Source organism: Chenopodium album, chromosome 4, assembly GCF_948465745.1.
Source record: "Chenopodium album chromosome 4, dcCheAlbu1.1, whole genome shotgun sequence".
NCBI lineage: Eukaryota > Viridiplantae > Streptophyta > Magnoliopsida > Caryophyllales > Amaranthaceae > Chenopodium > Chenopodium album.
In genome coordinates, this window is record NC_137837.1 from 77138312 (window position 1) to 77160208 (window position 21897).

Sequence of the window (21897 nt, forward strand, 5' to 3'; positions counted from 1 at the left end):
CGGTATATAACTTGTTTGTCTATGTTACTCATAAACAACTGTCTTCTCTTAGCCATTTTATAGGATTTTTGGCTTTGCTAGTTTGGACCATATGTTATATGAACAAAATAAGTCGGTACTTCTCGCTTCTTGTTTACTTCAATGTCTAATAATGAATTTTGTTTTCAAAGTACCCTATTAGAAAACTTCTCCACGTTAAATGTTATAATATCAACAACGTGACAATTAATTGAATGTAATTGGAGATAATGAAATGAAAAAAAAAAAAAAAAAAAATCACCATAAGATTGGTTGATACTTGATAGTCTATACTAGTTTATCGATGATGTCATGCAATCACCTTTGAGCTACACTTAACGTATAATACAAGTGATGGTTTGATGAAGCTAATCTTAGCCCCATTGATATTATATGTTGGCCGTACGAGTGACCTACTAAAATCTAAAGAGACCTCAACCATCTCATAGTCTAGCTTTTAAATTGGGGCTCCAAATCATAAGAATTCCTTCGAGATTTACAATAACGGAATAGTTCATATCATTTTCGATTTGTTTTAAATTTGATTTGTAGTACATCAAGGTCATCAACCTTTTACTGGTAGCATCAAAATTAATTTATTGATGATGTCATGGAATAGTTCATATCATTTTCGGTTTGTTTTAAATTAATTTTGATGCTTAAAAATATACTTGTAGCATCAAAATTAATTACGCTTTTATAAATTAGATCATGTATGAATATATTAACAATTACTCGTAATATTTACTCCTTATTTCAAAAAAATTGAATTGGGCAGAAGAGAAATTAAAGTTTTTTAGTAGTGTAACATATAGTACATATACATAAACTAGGAAAGAACAAAGCAACAAAAATGGTAACATTTTAACTTACAATTAAATAATTGTTGGTTATGTAACAAGTAAGGTATCACTATCTCAGTAAACTTTACACTAATTTAGAAGATACTCACAATCATGGAGCACAGAAATGCATGCTCCACAAATAGCCAGTTGGAATATAAAAATTAAAATAAAATAAAATGGAATAATCCCATGACACAAATTAAAGAAATTCACCAAAAGCCAAAAGAACAATCTATTAAATATCTCATGCATTCACACCTAGCACTAAGATGAGGTGATGGAACAAAACATAGGATATAAATATCATTAATTTAATCCTCAATTTATATATTCTGAACAAAACATCTATCTCACCTCAACTTTTTTTATTTCAATTATTCCACATTTAATAATTTTCATAATTTTTTTTCAGAGGAATTTGAGAAAAATGGCATCCTCACTATACATAGTAAAATATAATTTTATACTAACAATAATGTTTTATTTTTTTATTATAAACCTCAAATATACAAAGGGTGATCAACTAGCACCAGCATTGTTTGTGTTTGGAGATTCATTGGTTGATGTTGGCAATAACAATCATCTTCCTTTCTCCATTGCTAAGGCCAATTTTCCTCATAATGGCATTGATTTTCCTACTCACAAGGCCACCGGAAGATTCAGCAATGGCAAAAATGCCGCCGATTTACTTGGTATGTAATCTTACTCACTCTTTTGATACTGCTACAAGTTTAAGGTTTAGACGATTATAACTTTATAATCCCTGTGTAATCTCGATCAATTATAGCAATATATTTACTTCTAACTTATTTTCTCACCGCTTATTGTTTAGGTAGTTATTATTTACGTACGTAGTTATTAAACTTAATAGACCATAGAACAAAACACTTGTCATTATTTTAATTTGTATAAATATGCCATGTTTTGTGTATAATAACAATACTTAATTATAGTAGATGGGTATATATAAATTGCGTAAATATGATGTTAGAGGCTCTAATTGATATTATTACTACTTTATAGGTAATTAGGTGTTTTATTTATCGATACTATAATTCTCTCTATGAATGGACACCCCTAACTTTTAAAAATTATGCAAATTATTATGAATGGGCATTGAGAAATTAAACTAAAATTATGTAAACTATGAATGGGCACCTCTTAATTTTTTGTTCGGTCTATTTACTAAAGTCCAAATAGATGACATGACATGTTCTACACACTTCAAAACATTTTGGCATCTCATGAAATGTGATAGCGGCGTTCATGCATTGCAAACATAATTAACTTGTATTTGTTTAGTCGTTGCAAATGATATTTGTTTAGTCGTTGCAAATGATGTACTCTATCAGAAGATGTTTGTTCATACATACGAAGTAGTAATTAATTTTACGTGTGACTCTTTATGTTCGAAATTTTCAAATATTACAGCACAATGCAATGTCATTTTTATGTATCTTTACGTATAAAATTTCTTAGGACAAAAAACCGTAACTTGTTAAATTGAAATTCAAAAGAAGGTAGAGAACTATATAATAGTATAATTGTGCACATTTTTTTTTCCAATTATTGAATTCTCAATACCCAATACTTGTTACAGTAGTAATTTTGTTTAGTCTCTGGTTTGATATACCTTTCAAATTAAATGAATCAAACCATCAAGGAGCCCATGATATAAATTGTTACATAAATTAATGACCTATAGAGATCAAATGGATGTACTATAAGCTTTACCATAATAGAATATCTGCATCAAATAGTAATTAATGGTATTTAATTAAGCATTTAATTAAGCCTAACAGCATTTTTTTTCGAGATTATAATAGGAATGATAGGTCTAGTTAGATAGTTAGCTAGCTAACAAATAATTTGTTGTTTAAGGGGATAAATGTATACCCATCTTATAGGTATGTAGGTTGGCAAATGAAATAATTGTTCCTTAATTGAATGATTTTGTTTTTTTTATGATAAAATATTGATTTTCTATTTTCATGATTAACCTTTAATTTACCAGCTGAGAAATTGGGGTTAGTGTCTCCACCACCATACCTTACCTTGACACACACCAAAAGTAGCAACTTTTCAAGTGGAGTTAGCTTTGCATCTGGAGGTGCTGGAATCTTTGATGGCACTGACCAACTTTACGTATGACTTCCTTAACTCTCTTCTCAACTTTGTGAAATAGTAATTTTTATTATACTGTCAGTTGTACTGTACAATCAAGGTTATTTTTCTTTCGTGTATGCTCGTTTAGGAAGGTCACGTAAACAATTGAACAAACATAGTATTGGTTGTACGTGTGTATGTTACAACTTATTGTTCTGTGATACACATTTAGCTTAACTTGACCAGCTCTGTACAAAACAAGATAACAAGATTCATTTATACATTGAATTATTTTGAAACTTTTTCGTTACTTGATCTGTGTTAAACCCACCCCACTAATGCTTATGTATTAAAGTTCAAATTAGTTCATACAAAACAAGTCGAATAAAACAATTGGTAACCATAAGACTCAACTATGATAAGAGTGAGATATAAGAATTGAACCGATTAGATAATTGTGTACTAACTTAATATTTCAAAATAATAAAATATTATATAATGTGACATAGCACATATACATATGTAGAAACGAAAAAGAATCATACCTTAAACTAGAAGAAAAGTGGGCCGTTTCAGGCTTTTTGTAAAGAAAAAGAATCTTATAAATGGGCTAAAGCAAAAAAGTAATTGGGCTACCAACAATCCGTCAAACGGTCAAAGCAGATTAACCCCTAAAAATAAAACATGAAAAATGCGGTGAGCGTGGATCGAACACGCGACCTTCAGATCTTCAGTCTGACGCTCTCCCAACTGAGCTATCCCCGCATGTTAATTATTTTTGGTTTTTATTATATTTATTTAATTTTTAATGCTTTAATATTAAATTTTCAGCGTCAATCTATACCTCTAACAAAGCAAGTAGATTACTTTGGTATAGTACAAGGGAAAATAACGCAACAATTGGGACAAATAGAAGCACAAAAAGTATTGTCGAAATCAGTGTTTGCGATCGTGATTGGAAGCAATGATATCTTTGGCTATTTCGGTTCATCCGCTTCTAGTCAAAAGAAAGTCACCCCTCAACAATACGTGGCTTCTATGGTACTCGCTTTCAAAGGTCAATTAAAGGTATATGTCTATATTCTTCCACTTCATTATTATTATTCACAATCGATAGCATGGAGTACATATGCATCCACGAAACAGTAGACATTACTAGTTCAAATAATACTATTTTTGCGACACAAGATAGTTTACATTAATATATTGAAATACATATTGTGATTACAATTTATACAATTTTGGAAGAAAAATTATTAGTACTTTCTCTTGATGTATTTTAATTAATCGCAGCGACTATACGATTTTGGAGGTCGAAAATTCGTGATATTCGGGGTGGCAGCAGTAGGGTGTTGCCCGTCACAGAGAGACAGGAACAGAACTGAAGCTTGCAATGAAGCAGCCAATTTTGGGGCTTCCAGTTATGACAAAGGACTCATATCAGCTCTTCAGGATTACCAAACACAACTTAAAGGCTTCCAATATACCTACTTCGACACCTACGCCGTCTTCCTTAACCTCATCCAACAACCAGCTACCTATGGTACGTTTATTATCGCGTAAAGTGGTTGTCTCATGGCACGTAAAATCATAAATGATATGGTCGATTGTTAGAGATATGACATATCGGAAGATATATCTCTAACATAGATCGTTCACATGCTTAATATGGAATACTTATTAATTGCCTCCATACTATAAGGGTCTGTTCTCATATATGTTTATTTTCAGTTCAGTTCAGCTCCTAATTTCCTTATCTTATAAAATATTCATTTCAGTTCATTTCAGTTTAGTCCATTTCAGTTCATCTCCTAATTTCCTTCTCTTATAAAATATTCATTTTAGTTCAGTTCAGTTCAGCTCAGCTCAATTCAGTTCAGTTCAGCTGAGTTCAGTCTACGAGAACATACCCTAATTCATATTTCTTAGTAAAAATTAAAAAAAAAAAAAAAAAAAAACCTAGCTTAGTAATTTATAATGTAATGATGCTACAACTTATGCTATCCTAGCGATATGAGTATGATGTGGTGTCATGTCAATGTTAGAGCGGTAGCGACTTATAATATTGGGACATAATATATGTACATGCCTAAGGTTTTAGAACTTGTTTACATCATAGATTTTGTTCAACTGTTACAGGTTTCAAGGAAGCAAAAGCAGCATGTTGTGGAGGAATAGGAAATTTACATGCAAAACTAGCTTGTCTACCCATCTCAACTTATTGTTCCAACCGAAGTGACCATGTATTCTGGGACCTTTACCATCCAACTGAAGCAGCCGATCGAATCATCATTGATACGGCTTTCAATGGTCCCCGGAAATTTGCCTTTCCCGTCAATGTGAAGCAGCTAGTTGCAGCATAGGTAAATGACATAGTTAAGCTCTAATTATGTAGTACATTCCAATTCAATAGTATACAGTACTATACAGCAGTCACCATGTTGTTTTCACTACTTACAAGAGGGTCTTAAAATATTAATTGCACATCTTACCCTTGATTACTTGAAACAAAAATGGTGTATCTAGAGTACTTGTTACGGATCAAAATGAAGATATATACATTATTGCACTTTTTGCCCTAGGGTTTTGAAAATAATGTCATGTATGAAGAAGAATAATACTTGTCTACTCGCTCCGTGTTTTTTAATGGTTACACTTTGACCTTAACATGGCATGAAATTCATACTCTATCACACAGGCCCACCCATACCTAGAGCTGACTCCAATACCATGTTAATGGACCATCTCAACCAAAAGTTTAAGCTTACAAAATGTAGTGTGAACAACTTACAAAATGTTTTATACTCTGATCTATGTTTTATACTCTAATCTATCAATTATTGTAGTGTGAACAACTTACAAAATGTTCATATCAGAAGGTAGTTATTTAAAAGTAAAAACAAAGTCGTTATTCATAAACTTTTGTTACATTGTATATAAGGTAGTTCTGCATGTTATCAATTCATGTAACTAGAGCTCGTAGATTTTCAACAAAACCCCTAATGTAAAACTCTTCAAGCTCTTTAGCCAACAAGAATTCTCTCCATTTTGCTTGATTGATCCGTGCTTCCCTTCCCACCTCACTTTTCAGGTCCATTACTGCCTTAATTGCCTTACAAATACCCTCTTTGGTGAGAATACCATCTTCTCCTTTCTCAACTTCGATCCCAATTTTCAAGTCCAAACTCATCATCCTCGCGTTGATAAATTGATCGGTAACCTGTGGGCATAGTACTATTTGACAGTCACTCACCATAGCCTCCGATAAAGATCCAGCACCGCAATGTGTCAAAAAACATCCTACTGAAGAATGTTGTAGGATTAGTTGTTGTTGCACCCAGCCTCCATGAACAACTCCTCTTCCCTTTGTTCTCTCTATGAACCCTTCTGGTAAAGCTGATTCGATTGTTTCGTAACCAATTGGTGGTTTCAGGGCAGCATAAAATGGCATTCCTATATGAAATGTTGCATGTACCATAAAATATTATAAAATGAACAATATTATTTAAATTGTCATTTCGTCCATACATAGGACTAAGTATAAATATTAATTAATTGAAAATTTTATAGTGGTCGTTTGAAATATAAATACCATAATATTTTATTATTTATATAGTTCATGATTGACATTAGGACAGACAAAAATGAAAGAAATAAGGGGAAAAAACTAGTAATAAATATATTTGTTACCAGTAAGTTCAAAACCAAGAAGCAACTCTTGAAATCGGTCCTTACTTAGAGAGCATTCACTCCCAAGTGCACAATAGATCACACTACCCTTATCAAAACCACTCAGCCACCCATCCAAATGGTCATCTAACACGGCCGCAGGTTGTTCCGGCACCACTGGCCCAGCCAATAGCATGGGCTTTCCATACACCTTGTGTATAAAATCACAATAAACCCCCTCCATTTCCCTACAACTCTTGACTGCAAAGGCATCACATGCTTCAAGAGCAACGGCATGCCTTTGTAGCATTGTCTTTCCTTTTCCTCCAAATTCCATGTGGGTTACCATGTACCCCACAGAGCCAGCCTCATGGGCTTGTAACGTGATCATGGACTTGGAGGACGGAAATCCAGGTGGCGGCCTAGACAAGTCTTGGCCGCTAGGCTGAGCCCTTGCTCGGGGCAAGAAATAAGCCCCACTAACCGCGAACATTGTGGCATAGTACACGGACTTGGCCCCATGTTTACGGGCCAACCCAGGTAGCCACTCGGTAAAGTCAAAGAAGACTAAGTCAGGCTTTAGCTGAGAGAGCAACGAGTCAATGGTATCCCTAGTCAAGTCCATGGCTTCCATGATCAAAGAACGATCCTCGTAAGGAACATCAGCCGTTGTCTCGGCCTCACAAGGTAAGCCTTTGACCGCGGGAATGGTGATAGGAATGAAGGTGATAAGGTGAGGGTGGTGATTGTGAGGTGTTAGTTTGGGTTGTGTTTTGTTGGGGAGGAAGAAAGAGACTTTGTGACCTCGTTCGGCTAGTTTATTGGCTAATTGAAGGAATGATGTAAGGTGGCCAAAAGCAAACCAAGAGTACATTGCTATATGCAAAGGCTTCTCTTTTTCCTCAACCATACTTGCTATTTTTTGATCCATATTATTTTCTACAAGTTTGTAGTGAATATAAACATCAAAACACACGTCTTTTTATAGAATGCAAATTACTAATCACGGAAGAATTCTAAGACAATCCAAACATTATATTCACATTCCAAATTTAGAAAGATTCGAAGAGTAGAAATTTGAGTACGATTGTAGCACTAACTTAAAACAGCTCACATCTATCCGATGATCTAGCTTAGATACATACCGAGCCCCACGTTCGAGTGAGCTGAGTAACATTGCTAGCGTACTTATCCATTATATTTCAGTTCAGCCTAGCTAGTTCAACTCTTACTTGTTCGTTCTCTTTGTTGATTTCTTTTATATAATTCTCAACGTGCTTGCTTGCAATAATTTAGCCAGCTCAAGTACAGAGTGTATCTTCAAAGCATTAACATATAATAATAATCCGCTTCTAATTTAAATATTTGTAGGCATGATTTTGTTCTTTGATTTGGTTTCTAATTTAATAAAATACTCCATTCCATGTATCTTAATTAGATACACAATTAAAAACTAAGCACGGTCTTTTCATGATCTTAATTAGATACACAATTTTACTAACTACTACTATATCATGGAAGACGCAGTACGTTACTCTAAAGTGTGTGATCTACCTTCAAAAACGACGGAAGAAACCTCCAACTCTCGAACCTCCAAAAGAATGGTGTCCTTTGGCTTATTCGCGGTTGCTGAAACTTTAGACTATTTTCTGATGCTATTAGGAGGCATTGGAGCATGTATTCATGGTGCTGCACCTCCGGTATTCTTTGTACTAGTTGGCCAGATGATCGATTCTTTAGGGAGTTTATCATCATCAGATCATTATTTGTTATCTTCCCGTATATCACAGGTCAGTATCACGCATTAGTTCCTTCATATGCCTCATCATCATATAGTTCAATTTTCTCAAGACTAATAGGGAAATTCTCAGCCTCTAATCGCTTGAGTTTTTAATGAATCTATTAATAATGTCTGTTGGTATTAAATTGTGCTTTAATGGTACCAATTTAATACCAAAATACTCCCTCCGTCCCTTAATACAAAGCCTCTATCGGTATTAGTACCAACAAATGCAATAATAATGAATCTAATAATAATGTATGTTGGTACTGTTTTATTAGTACCAACAAATGCAATAAGTTCTATTGGTATTAGTGCCTATAGACTTATTTGTTGGTATTTAGATGGTACTCGTACCATCTAACACACCTTAGTACCAACGGCGATATTAGAGTAAATTAAAGGTTGCTACTATTTGAGGCTGAGAAATGGATTACTCTGATGAAGCAAATTGATTAGTGTTATGTTTTTCTTTTTTGCAGTTATCAATGTACCTAGTTTATCTTGGATTACTAATGCTTGTATCTTCATGGCTTGGTAAAATCTACTTCTTTTCTTTTCTTTTCTTTTCTTTTGGTTAGCCTAATCATTTTAGTAGATAATGGTGAAATTGTACCATTATATGCTTCGACATGTTTAACTCTCTTTGATGTAATTTTTCGGTTATTTTTGGCACTTAGGTGTTGCATCCTGGAAACAAACTGGAGAAAGACAAGCATCTCATATGCGATTGAAATATCTCAATGCGATTTTGAAGAAAGATATTCAATTTTTTTGAAACAGAATCCCAGCACAAAAATTTGATCTACCAGATTTCGAGTGATATTATATTAATACAGGATGCCATAGGTGACAAGGTTTAGTATGGGCTTTTTATTAGGATTATTTGTGTGGTATATAAACTATATATAGCCTAAATAGTCTTAAGTCACGATCTCTTCACGTTTTTTAAAGGGAAAATTTGCCAAAAATCTTCTTATACAACACTTATCTCGTACTTTTTTGAGCATCTTATAATTTTTTTTTGGTAACACATCTTATAATTTTTTTTGGTATAGCTTAACTTTATTTTTATTTTGCAAAATACATGTTATGTCAAATTTTGTCCGGAATTAATCTCGTCACATGTGGGTCACGTAATCTCATAAAATTACTCTCACCACCAACTCACAGCTACCCTCACCAACACCATCTCACCTGATAAATTCATTCCCATAAAAAAAAAAAAAAAAAAAAAAAAAAAAAAAATACCAATAAAATTAAGCAAAGAGGGAAAGAGATAAGAGACCTCAAGAGCACATTTATGCAACTAGAGCTTCCTCAAACGGTTGATGGCATGAAAAATATCACTCCTATAAACAGGAAAACCTTCAACCTTTCATTTATGAAATACATATCCAATTGATTCTTCTCTTGGAAGCCTCTCTATTCTTTTAAGACAACATCTTGGGTGCTGAGCTCGAATGCTTCAAACTCAACTAAGATCGATCACTGATTGTTTTGAGTGCCAAATGTAAATGGGGCTAATTTGTTGGTCGTTTTCAGAGGCACACCACCTGTTCGATGAAATGTCGCTGTGAGTGAACGCCCTAAAGCAAGGGCGATTGCTCTCATATTTGTTAGATGTGAGACCAAATTAGTTCATTGGTGAGGTGTATCATATCGGAATTTCGTTCTACATAAATTTAACTACCGATCAACGCTTTGTTTAATGTTCTTCACCTTCTTTGTTTTTGTGAGATGGTGTTGGTGAGGGTGGCAGTGAGGTGGTGGTGTTGGTGTGGGAAAATGAAAAAAAAAGAAAAAAGAAAAAAAAGAAAAAAAAGAAATTGAGGTTGTTTTATGCCCACACATGATGAGGTAACAAGGTCAACGCTTGGATCAGGCATAAGGTATGTTCTCTCAAAAAAAAAAATGTTAAGGTGTTTTGTTAAATAAAAATTACAAAGGCAGGAGTAGTACCTTTTTACAATTAAATTTTTTTTATAAAGAGGTTTTTGGCAAAATTTTCTTATTAAAGTTAAACTAGACTTTTGGCCCGTTCGATGTAGGTTAGTTCATATGTAGGTATGTTTTTTAATAGTTGAAACTTTTGATATGAAATATGAAGTAATTGTTTCATTGCTAAAACTTAAAAGGGAAAAAAGAATGAGGGTAGAACTGTGGAAAACGATAAAGGAATTTAGTTATGTATATATACATGAAGATTGTAGGATATGAAATGACATATTGGTTTAAGTTATATTCTAAGTCTATAAGTTGAAAAGACAATTTTTATATAATTCAATTCATATGTTTATGTGATGTATATATTAATTGGTTCAATTTTATTTTATTATGATGGAAATGAAACACTTCATTTTCTTAATTGAATTTGCAAGTTATAGAATGTATAAAGACTTAAACAAAATGATTAAAAGGGGTGACATGTGTCATACTTCCTCCGTTCTGTTAATATTGCAACAATGGACTTTTTGCACTATTCATCACTCTTGTTTGACCATATAATATGATTCATATGTTAAGCAAAATATAGTCATTTGAGATTTTGTTGGATTCGTCTCATAAAATACTTTCACTATATCAGCTTTTTATAATTTTTACTCTTACACAACTATAGATATTTAGCATATAAAATGTGTATTGGGATGCGTAATTTCCTCCTTGTTGCAATATTAATAGAACGGAGGAAGTATGTGATAGTAAGTGACTTATGATGACATGTGCTATATGAAAAATTATGGTTTGTGTTTTTAAATACTAAGTATAGATATAGATTATTTGACACATTTTACGTTGACACGTTTCTGAATGAATAATTCATACTTAGGAGCCGTTTGATATGGAGTATTCAGGAAAGGGAATGGGAATTAACTGCCCCGATTCCCTTTGTTGTTGTTTGTTAAGCACTTTTTTTATTCTCTTTACCCTCCCATTACCCCAAATCCTTCCAACTTCATTCCCCACCCTCCCAGACTTTCCCATTCCCTTTCCTTTGCCACCCCTCCACCACCACATCCACTACCCTCCACCACCCAGCCGCACCTCCACGGCTCCACCGACCATCGCCGCCCCTTCCTCGACCATCACCACCCTTACCCCGACCATCGTCTACCTTCGCAGCCCTTTCCCCGACCTTCCACGAGCTTCCACGACCTTCGTCGCTCCTTCCCCTCCCCTCGCCGCCCACCGATAAACACTCGCCGCTAAAAACCCCTCCCCTACCTCAAAACACCTCCCTTACCTCCAAAAACCATAAGGGAGGTTTTTCGAGGGAGAGATGAGTCGCGTTGGGCTCAACAAGTGGTGGGAGAGGGCTTGCGAAGGGCGGCGAGGGGAGGGGGAGAGCCGGCGAGGGGCGGGGGAGGGCCGGCGAGGGGTTTGGTGGCTGAGAAAGATGAAAAATTAATGCAATGTGTGGTTGTGTGGTGGTGGGATTGATTGCCTTTGTTTTTAAAACAAACAATAAAGCAAAAATAAGGCATTTTCATTCCATTCTGTTCCATTCTCTTTGTTCATTCCATTTCGATTACCCTGTGCTAACCAAGCGGCCCCTTATTTAATTTTGAGAAATTTTTTGTTGAGATATATCTAATTAACAAGAGTCACGTGACAACTTTTTTGTTAAAAACCCAAACATGACAAAAAGAAATCATTATAACTTAAGTGAATAATGTCTAAAGTTAATACATGCATGTCAACTTAAACGAAACGGAAGGAGTAATAGGCTAAATCATTTAGGCATGTACATGGAGTAGTAGCTAGTAAAACATTTAAGGCAAGAGCCAAGATGCATATACTTCGCTACATTTTAATATGGAGCAGTAGCTAGTAATTCTCTTATTCACTGCTCTCTTTTACTAATTTTGTAGGTCGGACATAGCATTCGTTATCTTTCACAGTCGGTTGTTGGTATGATAATAGGCTTCATGTTGGTATGGCAGCTTACCCTTGTCACTTTGGCTATTATTCCCTTAATGGTCATTGCAGGAGCTTACACTGTAATTCTGACCAAGTTATCGCTAAAAGTTGAAGTTGCCTATGCTGAATCTGGGATGGTTGCTGAAGAGGTAATAATCTTAAGGAAACAAAATTATTATACTAGTATTATTATAAATATTTCAACATTTCTTACTGTAAGCACCATATTGTAGAATAACTCATAATTGTCTCAATTTCGGCCAGGATTCAAACTCTTAAAAATTATTCTTAGTGAACAGAATTTGCAAGTTGAGGACAAATCTCCTCTTTGGGAGCGTTATGATTTGTGAAAAGATTGAGAACACTACCGGCCTAAAAATGGGATTAGTAGGAGTTAATGGTAAAAAGTTCGGATTATTCTTATTAATTTTCCAAACTTGACTTGTACAAGTATGCAAATTACTAAGTTATAAATTTAACTGATAATCAAGGAGATTGTATTCCATTTAGATTATCATTGTGGCTAATTAAAACTACTTAAACTATGTTTAATCTAATATCCTTAGTTTGTTGCCTTTGAAAATTTCTCTAGCTGATCTCTAATCTATTAAGTTGATGGATGAATGGAATAGAATCTTTCACAAATTCGAACAGTTTACGCATTTGGAGGAGAAAGCAGAGCAATTAAGGCCTATACTAACTCACTTCAGAAAGCCATTGAACTAGGAAAGAAGAGTGGTGTTACGAAAGGAGTTGGCATGGGTTTATCCTTTGCATTATTGTTGTGCACCTGGGCTTTTCTTCTATGGTATGCCAGTGTACTTGTCAGACATCAGAAGACTAATGGAGGCAAAGTGTTTGCCACAATTTTCAATGTCGTTTTCAGTGGATTGTAAGTTTGTGTCAACTTAATTGAATATCTTGGTGTGAATAGGATTTTTGCTAACCATAATCATACGAATTTTTGTATCTCCAGTGCTCTTGGTCACGCGGCTCCAAACCTTGCTGCAATTGCTAAAGGCAATGCTGCTGCTACAAACATAGTGAGTATGATTGACTCTGATACTAATTCTTCTAAACGATTGGTTTCTGGGATAGTCTTCCAGCAAATAGCTGGGGAACTTGAGTTTCGTGAGGTCTGTTTTGCTTATCCCTCGCAGCCTTATAACTTGATTTTGGACCGTCTGAGTTTCTCATTAAGTCCGGGGAAGAGATTTGCTTTTGTTGGCTCAAGTGGTGCAGGAAAAAGCACGATTATCTCCTTGGTTCAATGATTCTATGATCCTACTTCAGGTAGGTTAGTTTGGTTTAATTTTCAGTTATGAATTATGTAATCACAAAGGGTTTTAAATTTTATGTATTGTTATTATTATGCCCAATAAAACAAGGTACTATACTTTTGGATGGGAATAATGTTCAAGATTTGCAGCTAAAATGGTTGAGAGAGCAGATGGGGTTGGTTAATCAAGAACCAGTTTTATTTGCAACAACCATATTGGAAAACATTCTATATGGAAAACAAGATGCGGATATGGATCAAGTTAAGGAAGCTGCTAAAGCCGCGAATGCACATTCTTTTATTCAAGATCTACCTCTTGGTTACCATACACAGGTTGGACTAGTCTTGTAAACCCTTTTGTGAATGTAGCAACTAACATATACATGCACTTACATGTACCAGCTAGTGAAAAGAACATCAAGGATATATGGTATAGCCGTATAGCATGTTAAGGATAAAGGTGATTGAATTTGATAATAAACACGTAGATGTTAGTTCATTGATTTGTCTAGAATCACTCTATTGAAATTCAGAAATCTGTGTTGGTAACACGAAAAAACCATTACTAACTTCATATTATATACAAGTATTAAAAATAGTATGATCTGTTGCTTTATTGATCTGATAATGTAAGTCCTTTTAGGTAGGAGAGGGTGGAATACTGCTTTCAGGGGGGCAGAAGCAAAGAATTGCCATCACAAGAGCTATCTTGAGGAACCCGAAGATATTACTGCTAGATGAAGCCACGAGTGCTCTGGATTTGGAGTCAGAACACACAGTTCAAAAAGCCCTGGATGTGATAATGTCAGAAAAGACGACAATAATAGTTGCACATAGATTATCAACAATTCAAGATGTTAATCAAATCATTGTTCTGAACAACGGTGGAGTTATTGAAATTGGGACTCATATAGAGCTGATGGCTAAAGCAGGAAAGTACGCTAAATTAGTCAGTTTACAAGTATCATCAGGTGGAAAGGATCAAAATCCATCAAGCCTTAGTAAGCCTACTATAAACCATCTGCGATTAAGGTCAGCTAAATCTAAGGAAGTGTGTTTGCCGTTGACCAAAGTCCCAACTCCATCACTCAAGGAATTGATTAAGCTAAACAAATCAGAATGGCTAAATGCAATACTTGGGTGTATAGGTGCAATTCTTACTGGCATACAAGTCCCTTTATTTGCTCTTGGCATTACAAGTATGTTGACGGCATTTTATTCTAACGCCGAGGCCAAAATCAAGCATGATGCCCAAGTTGTTGCATTTATTTTTCTTGTGGTCGCTGTCATCACAGTTCCTATTTATCTGCTGCAACACTACTTCTATACAACTTTAGTTCGTACAGCTCTCGTGGATCGTCTATCAACCATTGTGCAAAATGCTGCACTGACAATCGCCGCATTTAATTTGTAATAGCATTTAAGTTCAGTTGGCGCATTGCAGCAATCACATTTACCATATTTCCTTTATTAATCACAGCTTCATTAACAGAGGTGACTTTCTTTATCAACTAAATCCATTTAATTTAAATTTTACTTTCAATTTCTTCTCATTTGATTTTCTGCATTACATGATTCATTACATATATGTGCAGAAATACTTCCTTAAAGGTTTTGGTGGAAATTACACTGAAGCATATTCTCGTGCCAATTCCTTGGCTCGAGAAGCAATTGCGAATATTCAAACAATTGCAGCCTTTGGGACTGAAGAGCGGATTTCAGCACAGTTTGCCTCAGAATTAAGACAGCAGATGAAGCAATCACTTAAATGGGGACATATATCAGGTTTAGGATATGGATTTTCACAGTTCCTTTCCTTTTGTTCCTATGCACTCACGCTCTGGTATGCTTCAGTTCTTATAAAAAAGAGAGTTGACAACTTCGGAGATATCATCACATCCTTCATGGTCTTAATCGTAACCGCCTTTGCAGTGGCAGAAGCATCTGCTCTCACATCTGAGATCATGAAAGGGTCTGAGGCACTAGTATCAGTTTTTAACATCCTTTGCAGGAAGCCAATCATAGATTCTAAAGATGTTACTTCAAAGGTAGTAAAACATATCAAAGGAGACATAGAGTTCAGGGATGTTATATTCGAGTACCCAACACGAACACAAATTACTGTCCCTAGTGAGCTGAACCTGAACATCCCGTCTGGAAGAAGTTTAGCAGTAGTCGGGCAAAGTGGATCAGGTAAAAGCACATTGATTTCGCTTGTTATGAGGTTTTATGATCCATCTTCTGGTTCTATACTTGTTGATGGATTAGACATTCGACGCTTGAATTTGAAGTCTTTTAGAGAAAGAATAGGCTTAGTTCAACAAGAACCTGCATTATTTTCAACCACAGTTTATGAGAATATACGTTATGGTAATGAGAACGCTACAGAAGTAGAAATATTACAGGCTGCAAAAGTTGCAAATGCTCATGAATTCGTTAGTCGAATGACAGAAGGATATCAAACAGAAGTTGGAGGAAGAGGGTGTAAGTTATCAGGAGGACAAAAACAAAGGATTGCTATAGCTAGAGCAATCCTTAGAGATCCATCAATCCTTCTCTTAGATGAAGCGACGAGTGCACTAGATAGTTCATCTGAGAAAATTGTTCAAGAAGCTCTTGAAAAGGTAATGCAAGGACGAACAACGATTGTGGTGGCTCATAGGTTGTCAACCATCCGTAATGCAGATTGTATCGCGGTGATGAGACTTGGGAAGGTGATTGAAATAGGAAGCCATGAAGAACTTGTAAGAATCCCTGAAGGGATATACACTCAATTAGTTAGATTACAAAATACAAACAAAGGAATTGAATAGTTGTTTTGATTAAACTATTTGTACTTTTTTTTTTTTTTTTGTTTGAATTTATGTAAAACAACTCATTCTTTTTTGAACGAAGTGGGTGTTTATATGTTCTTGAGAAGTGATGGTAATAGAAATGAATTGAAGTTTAAATTTATAATATTACGAATTTATCATTCAAAAGAGATCAGAAAGTCAAAATTTTGTAAGAAGACAAAAGTATGTAATTTAACAAAAATCTTAAACATTGAGCTGTGTCATATTACATATAATGTCTTACAAATAAGAAAATAATACAATTGAACTAATTCAACCAAAAAATTCCAACCATGAATCTTACAAATAATAATATACTAGCAAAAACTAAATTGTACAAAATATAAAAGTACAAATTTACCTACATTATTAGCTAAAGTATCTATTATATGTGATAGATATTATATTTAGGATAATATAGGATACAATAGGGCTTCTCACCTCGTGCTTTCCATCCGACCACACTAAACTTCCGAATTTATAATCCATGGGAAGATGATTAACATCCGCGGAGAAGATAAGTTTATATATTATCTCTTGATCCACTTTAGAGAATACCAGAGTCTTAGGTTCTACTACAACCGAAATCCCGGGTGGTGCTTGTATACGTGATGTATAAGTCCCTGGTTGTCCAACATTTTTCAACCTTCGCGTAGCAGTTGCACTTCCAGTGAACTCGGGAATACTTATGGAGGGATAGTTGAAATCCATGATATTGAAGGATTTACTGATTTAGGACACTTGTAATTGTGTTGTTTTGAGAGAATTTTGATAGCTTTAGCTTTACTATCATATGAACATAAGAAATTAAGGTAATCATAGTGATTCATGTCGTAAACTAGCCCAGGGTCCATTGCTAGGTTAGGTTGTATTAGGCCTGCACCACTAGCAAAGGGAGTGGCCTCATGCACCATGTCATCTTCAAGTATCGACATCGCCTTGTTGTCTAGAGGGCTTGCTGCACACATTCATGAATTCTAAATTAATAAATTTTAAATTAGGGACGAAAATAAAATACTACCTCCGGTCTAATTTACTCGCAAAAATTGGACCGGAGGTAGTAACTCCCTTCGTTTATTATGTGCAAAATTTGTATTTGGTCAACTATTCATTAAATGCTTTGTCTTGAAATTTTTGCTAATAATGTATAAATTATAAATATTTTCGTGTAACATGTTATTGGATTAGTTATAATGTATATTTTCATTAATATCAATAATTTCTAATTCATAATCAAATATATTAATGGTCAAGTTGCATATATATCAGCCAATAAATTGTGATCAATTAACTTTTGCACTTTAAATAAAAAACAATATAAGAGCAAGGGCGAACCTATTAAGCCCTTATGGTGAGCAACTGCAGCCCCATTTTGTTTAAAAAAAAAAAAAAAAAAAAAATCAGGTCCATAAGCCCAAGTAAGTTAAAAACTAAATAAGCCCAAAAAATTGGACTCCCATTCTAAATGTGTCTGTTACATTAACTACAAACATGTAGTGACTCCTTATTATGACTGCGGGTAAGTAACCCTAGCCTCTCTTTCCTCTCTTCTCTCTCTAAAACCCTAGCCTCCATTGTTGAATTTTGAAGGGGCTTCCATCGGATTTACCGGTGGAAAGCCCCAATCGTTGTTTCTTTTGTGCCTTTTCTCTTGATTTAGGTTTATAATAATTCTTCCTCTTCTAGGACTCTAGGAGGAATATTTCTCCCTCGAAAGACAGGGTTTTTCTTCCTCTTTAGGAGGATTTGCCTCCTTCGAAAGACCGGGTTTTTCTTTTCTCTTTTGAGGGAGGATTTGCTTTTTTATTTCATGGATTGCTATATAGAGTTGTTTTATGGGTAAAATTTTGTGTGGTATTGAAAAAGAGATTAATATTTTGACAACCATCGAACGAATCAAACGGAAATTTTATGTACAGCTACAACATATCGATAGACCCCCTTGCCGAAGAAGGCTGTAAATCACAGCGATATAAAAGAGGGTATGAAGAATGTACGATTTGCAACAACGATCGTAGCTTTGATTACAGAATGTTTTATTTGATTCAATTATTATGTATTTGTTAGATCTAAATCTCTTTGTAGATGTCGTATGACTTATTTATGAATCAATTTTATTTCAAAAAAAAAAGTAGTGACTCCTAATTTCTCCTAAATGTTCACATGATTGGGGAATATAAAAAACAATATTAATTTTTTTTTTTAATTTTTTTTAAAAAAGTTCTTGTACAGTCACCATTTTCACAAAACCCTTACCTAATTTTCTCTCTCCAACTCAAATGCTTCAACACTTGCTCAATTGCCCAGATCTACTGAGTACTGACTAGTACTATTGTCGCCCAACCCAACCCCACTGCAACTAAATTTGCCAACCTGATTTTGCTAATTTGCTGCCGGAAGATCCGACTTCGTTCAACTTCTCCAAGTCTACTGTCTACACTTGGAGAATTTTCCCTTATTGTACAAATTTAGATATTTCTTGCCTTTACTTTAGCTGTGTTTAATTTATTGTGTGTTTAATCAAGATTCAAGAATTAATTTTTACTTTGTAGAATTAATTTGTGTATTTGATTGATTCAGATTGTAGATTTTAACTTTAGAGTACTAATTAGACTACTAAAGTGACCGTGCGAGTGATTAACTTAGGTAATTGATTGATTTTGGATTAAATTTACATCAAATTGAATGACTGTCTTATTCTAAATTTTAATACTATGCAATTGCCAATTGTGCAAATGTGAATGATTTTTTTTCATCAATTTGTTTCTAATACTGTGTAATTTTCGGTGATGTATTTTTGACATTTCTTTACTTTGTTGTTCGTACAGTGTTATGATTAAGTTGAAAGTTTATTTTGGACCCCCATTTATAAATTTCTGGATCCACCACTGTATAAGAGTATAGATTATTCGCTTATGTACCTGTAGTCATGATTGCAGATTTGATAGCAGAGTTTGTCCAGTTAGGATGCAATTTTCTAAGAAGAGCAGCAATACCAGAAACATGAGGACATGCCATTGATGTCCCGGATAGTGGGAAATATTGTATAGGCTTTCCCAATGGATTGGTTGGATTCTCCGTAAAAGTGGCGATAATACTTACCCCAGGAGCTATTACATCAGGCTGTATGTGGCACACTAAGCATAAGTATGATCACTCTTTCAAAATACTGATGCAACAAACATTAATAAACGAGTAAAGGGAGATGTCTCAGTTTCTCATAGTGACAAACAACTTTTGTTTCTCACATGACATTTTCGTAAATAAACTAACAACTTTATTCAATTGTGGGCTATAATGAAAAGGTTGTTGATTTATTCACGATAAATATCCCCATGAGAAACAAATTTTATTTCCTTATATGAGAAACAGGGAATTTCCAAGAGTAGGGTGGTACATAAAATCTAGCCCAAAATCAAAGCAATTACGTACAAAGTAACAACAAACCTTAAGAATCTCGGGGCTGATTGGGTTAGGACCTCTAGATGAGAAATCAGCAACAACAGGAGAAGGCTTTATTCCAAACTCAACCCTTCTGTTAGTAAACATTGCAGTCGGAGTCCTGTATATATAATAAATTTATAATACAAAAGTTCAATTGATTTAATTTGATCTATACATATCGATAAAAATGTGAAAAATCTTAATAATATGTACCTAAAACAAGGTACGTACATATTCTCACATAGAAAATCAAATAGGAAAATGTGAGTGGTACGGTGCATCTAAAGCAAGTTACACTTGGATACGTAATTGTTAGAGATATGAGATATCGGAATATATATTCATATTTTCTGATATCTCATATCTCTAACAATAACAATGGATGCTTCGATAAAAACAAAAGAATAATAAAGGAATTAAAATACCCACCTTGTAGAGTTTGTATAAGAAAATAGTGCTTGACCATCCATGTAGTTAATGTGTGCTGTAGGGAGCCGTTGCATAGTGTCAGGGTGCAATTTTTGTCCAACGTTTTTGTCATTTACTAAGATGACGCCAACGGCACCTGCTTCTTTTGCAGTATTGCCCTTTTTTGTTATCACAACAAGATTCCCAACTTCTAAGAGACAAACTAAAATCTTCCCCTTAACCTTTACTGGATCAAGAGTTCCATGCATACAAGGGAGTTTTTTCACGAGTTTTTAGAGAGCCACGTAGGATTTAATTTTTTCAGCGCGCCACGTAGGATAATAAATTTTAGTGGTAGCCAATTAAATACGAGATTATTAATTTCTTTTATAATTAAATAATTTAACTGACACGTAAGCAAAATTAGCGAATGAGATTATCCAGTTTAAATTAATTAAATATAAAATATTATCTTTTAATATCAGGAATAAATATTTAACAATTTTTAGCACATAAATATGTATGTAAAAATATTATTGTTAAAAATTCAAACAAACCGTGCATCGCACGGGCTTCATCTAGTATTATACATAGCTATAAGGGTAAAATTGGGGAAACTAAAGCTATCTATAATCAATCAATCAAATTATCAATCAATCATCAATCAATTACATACTACTAAAAGCGAATCAAATGGGACACTTGGCAATGTATCATTAAAAAAATTCCCGCCAAAATTACCTTCTAAAAAAATCATTATTGTATTAAAATAAGATTACATTTTGATTATGACTTTTATTTTATATATAATCTAAAGTAAACTTTCTAAAATATCAACTAGCATATTATAGCTATTACATATTTAAATATTTTTTCTCACGTGTTTTTATTGGTTTAATACATTTCATGCATTATAATACCTGAGCAACAAATTCATTTTTCATATGTAATATTTTAATTATAATTATTTAACATTCGTGCATTTCACGGGGTTTAACCTAGTACATTTACTATTGTGGAGTTTTCTTAGGAGCAATTAATTCCTCCTAAATAATTTTTTATTTTATTATATTTTTCAAAACATTAATTTGCTAAACTTCATTATTTTTTTATTACTTAATTCTTATGATAAACTATTACGGAGTAGTTCACATTTTCTAAACACTTCTACGGAGTATATTATAATTATTACTATTTCCCCCTCTATTTTTCAAATTACCCTTTCCAAATGCAGTTGAATTTTTAAACTTTCATACTTCATAGTATTTGGTAAATAATTATATTTTAATATTATATCTCTCTCTTCTCGTGGTCCTCAATCAAACCCACTACTACACTTTTATTATTCTTTTTCTCTTATTCCTTTATTTTTTAAAAAAATATTAACCTTACCATCTTATTTTATAATTTTTTAATAATACTCCAGTTACCTCCACTTATGTCGTATTATACCAAAGTAAATTAATTTGCCTAAAATTACCTGTCGACAAAGTGTAACACTTAAAAACAACAAAGAAAATAATTTCAAAATTCAGGCATGACTCGATAATTTTCTAGTATGTAAACATTTACATTCAATAATGTCTAAGAATT

The 21897-nt window shown here is 34.0% G+C and overlaps 3 protein-coding genes, 1 non-coding gene and 1 pseudogene across 5 annotated transcripts; 2 read left to right on the forward strand and 3 right to left on the reverse strand.

Moving 5' to 3' along the window:
• Positions 1-1338: 1338 nt before the first annotated feature.
• LOC145628231 (GDSL esterase/lipase At5g55050-like) lies at positions 1339-5332 on the forward strand. The gene is made up of 5 exons (XM_081680530.1): positions 1339-1555; positions 2878-3008; positions 3801-4037; positions 4263-4512; positions 5109-5332. Exons 1-5 carry the CDS (start codon positions 1339-1341, stop codon positions 5330-5332), a joined length of 1059 nt encoding a protein of 352 aa, XP_081536656.1.
• Positions 2968-16680, forward strand: LOC145629393 (ABC transporter B family member 13-like; annotated as a pseudogene). The gene is made up of 10 exons (XR_014111666.1): positions 2968-3008; positions 8160-8428; positions 8901-8955; positions 9099-9275; positions 12291-12488; positions 12972-13231; positions 13316-13632; positions 13728-13951; positions 14262-15112; positions 15214-16680. The product of XR_014111666.1 is annotated as an ABC transporter B family member 13-like (transcript).
• Positions 3662-3734, reverse strand: TRNAF-GAA (transfer RNA phenylalanine (anticodon GAA)). The gene has a single exon. It is a non-coding gene; the product is annotated as a tRNA-Phe (tRNA).
• On the reverse strand, positions 5859-7548 carry LOC145627367 (UDP-glycosyltransferase 79B30-like). Its single transcript, XM_081679757.1, has 2 exons — positions 6660-7548; positions 5859-6422 (listed from the first exon to the last, which is right to left on the reverse strand). Exons 1-2 carry the CDS (start codon positions 7546-7548, stop codon positions 5932-5934), a joined length of 1380 nt encoding a protein of 459 aa, XP_081535883.1. The 3' UTR covers positions 5859-5931.
• Positions 16657-20573, reverse strand: LOC145628232 (subtilisin-like protease SBT5.4). Its single transcript, XM_081680531.1, has 6 exons — positions 20326-20573; positions 19900-20014; positions 19374-19575; positions 17296-17410; positions 16894-17179; positions 16657-16668 (listed from the first exon to the last, which is right to left on the reverse strand). The coding sequence occupies exons 1-6, from the start codon at positions 20571-20573 to the stop codon at positions 16657-16659; spliced, it is 978 nt and encodes a 325-aa protein (XP_081536657.1).
• Positions 20574-21897: the final 1324 nt, after the last annotated feature.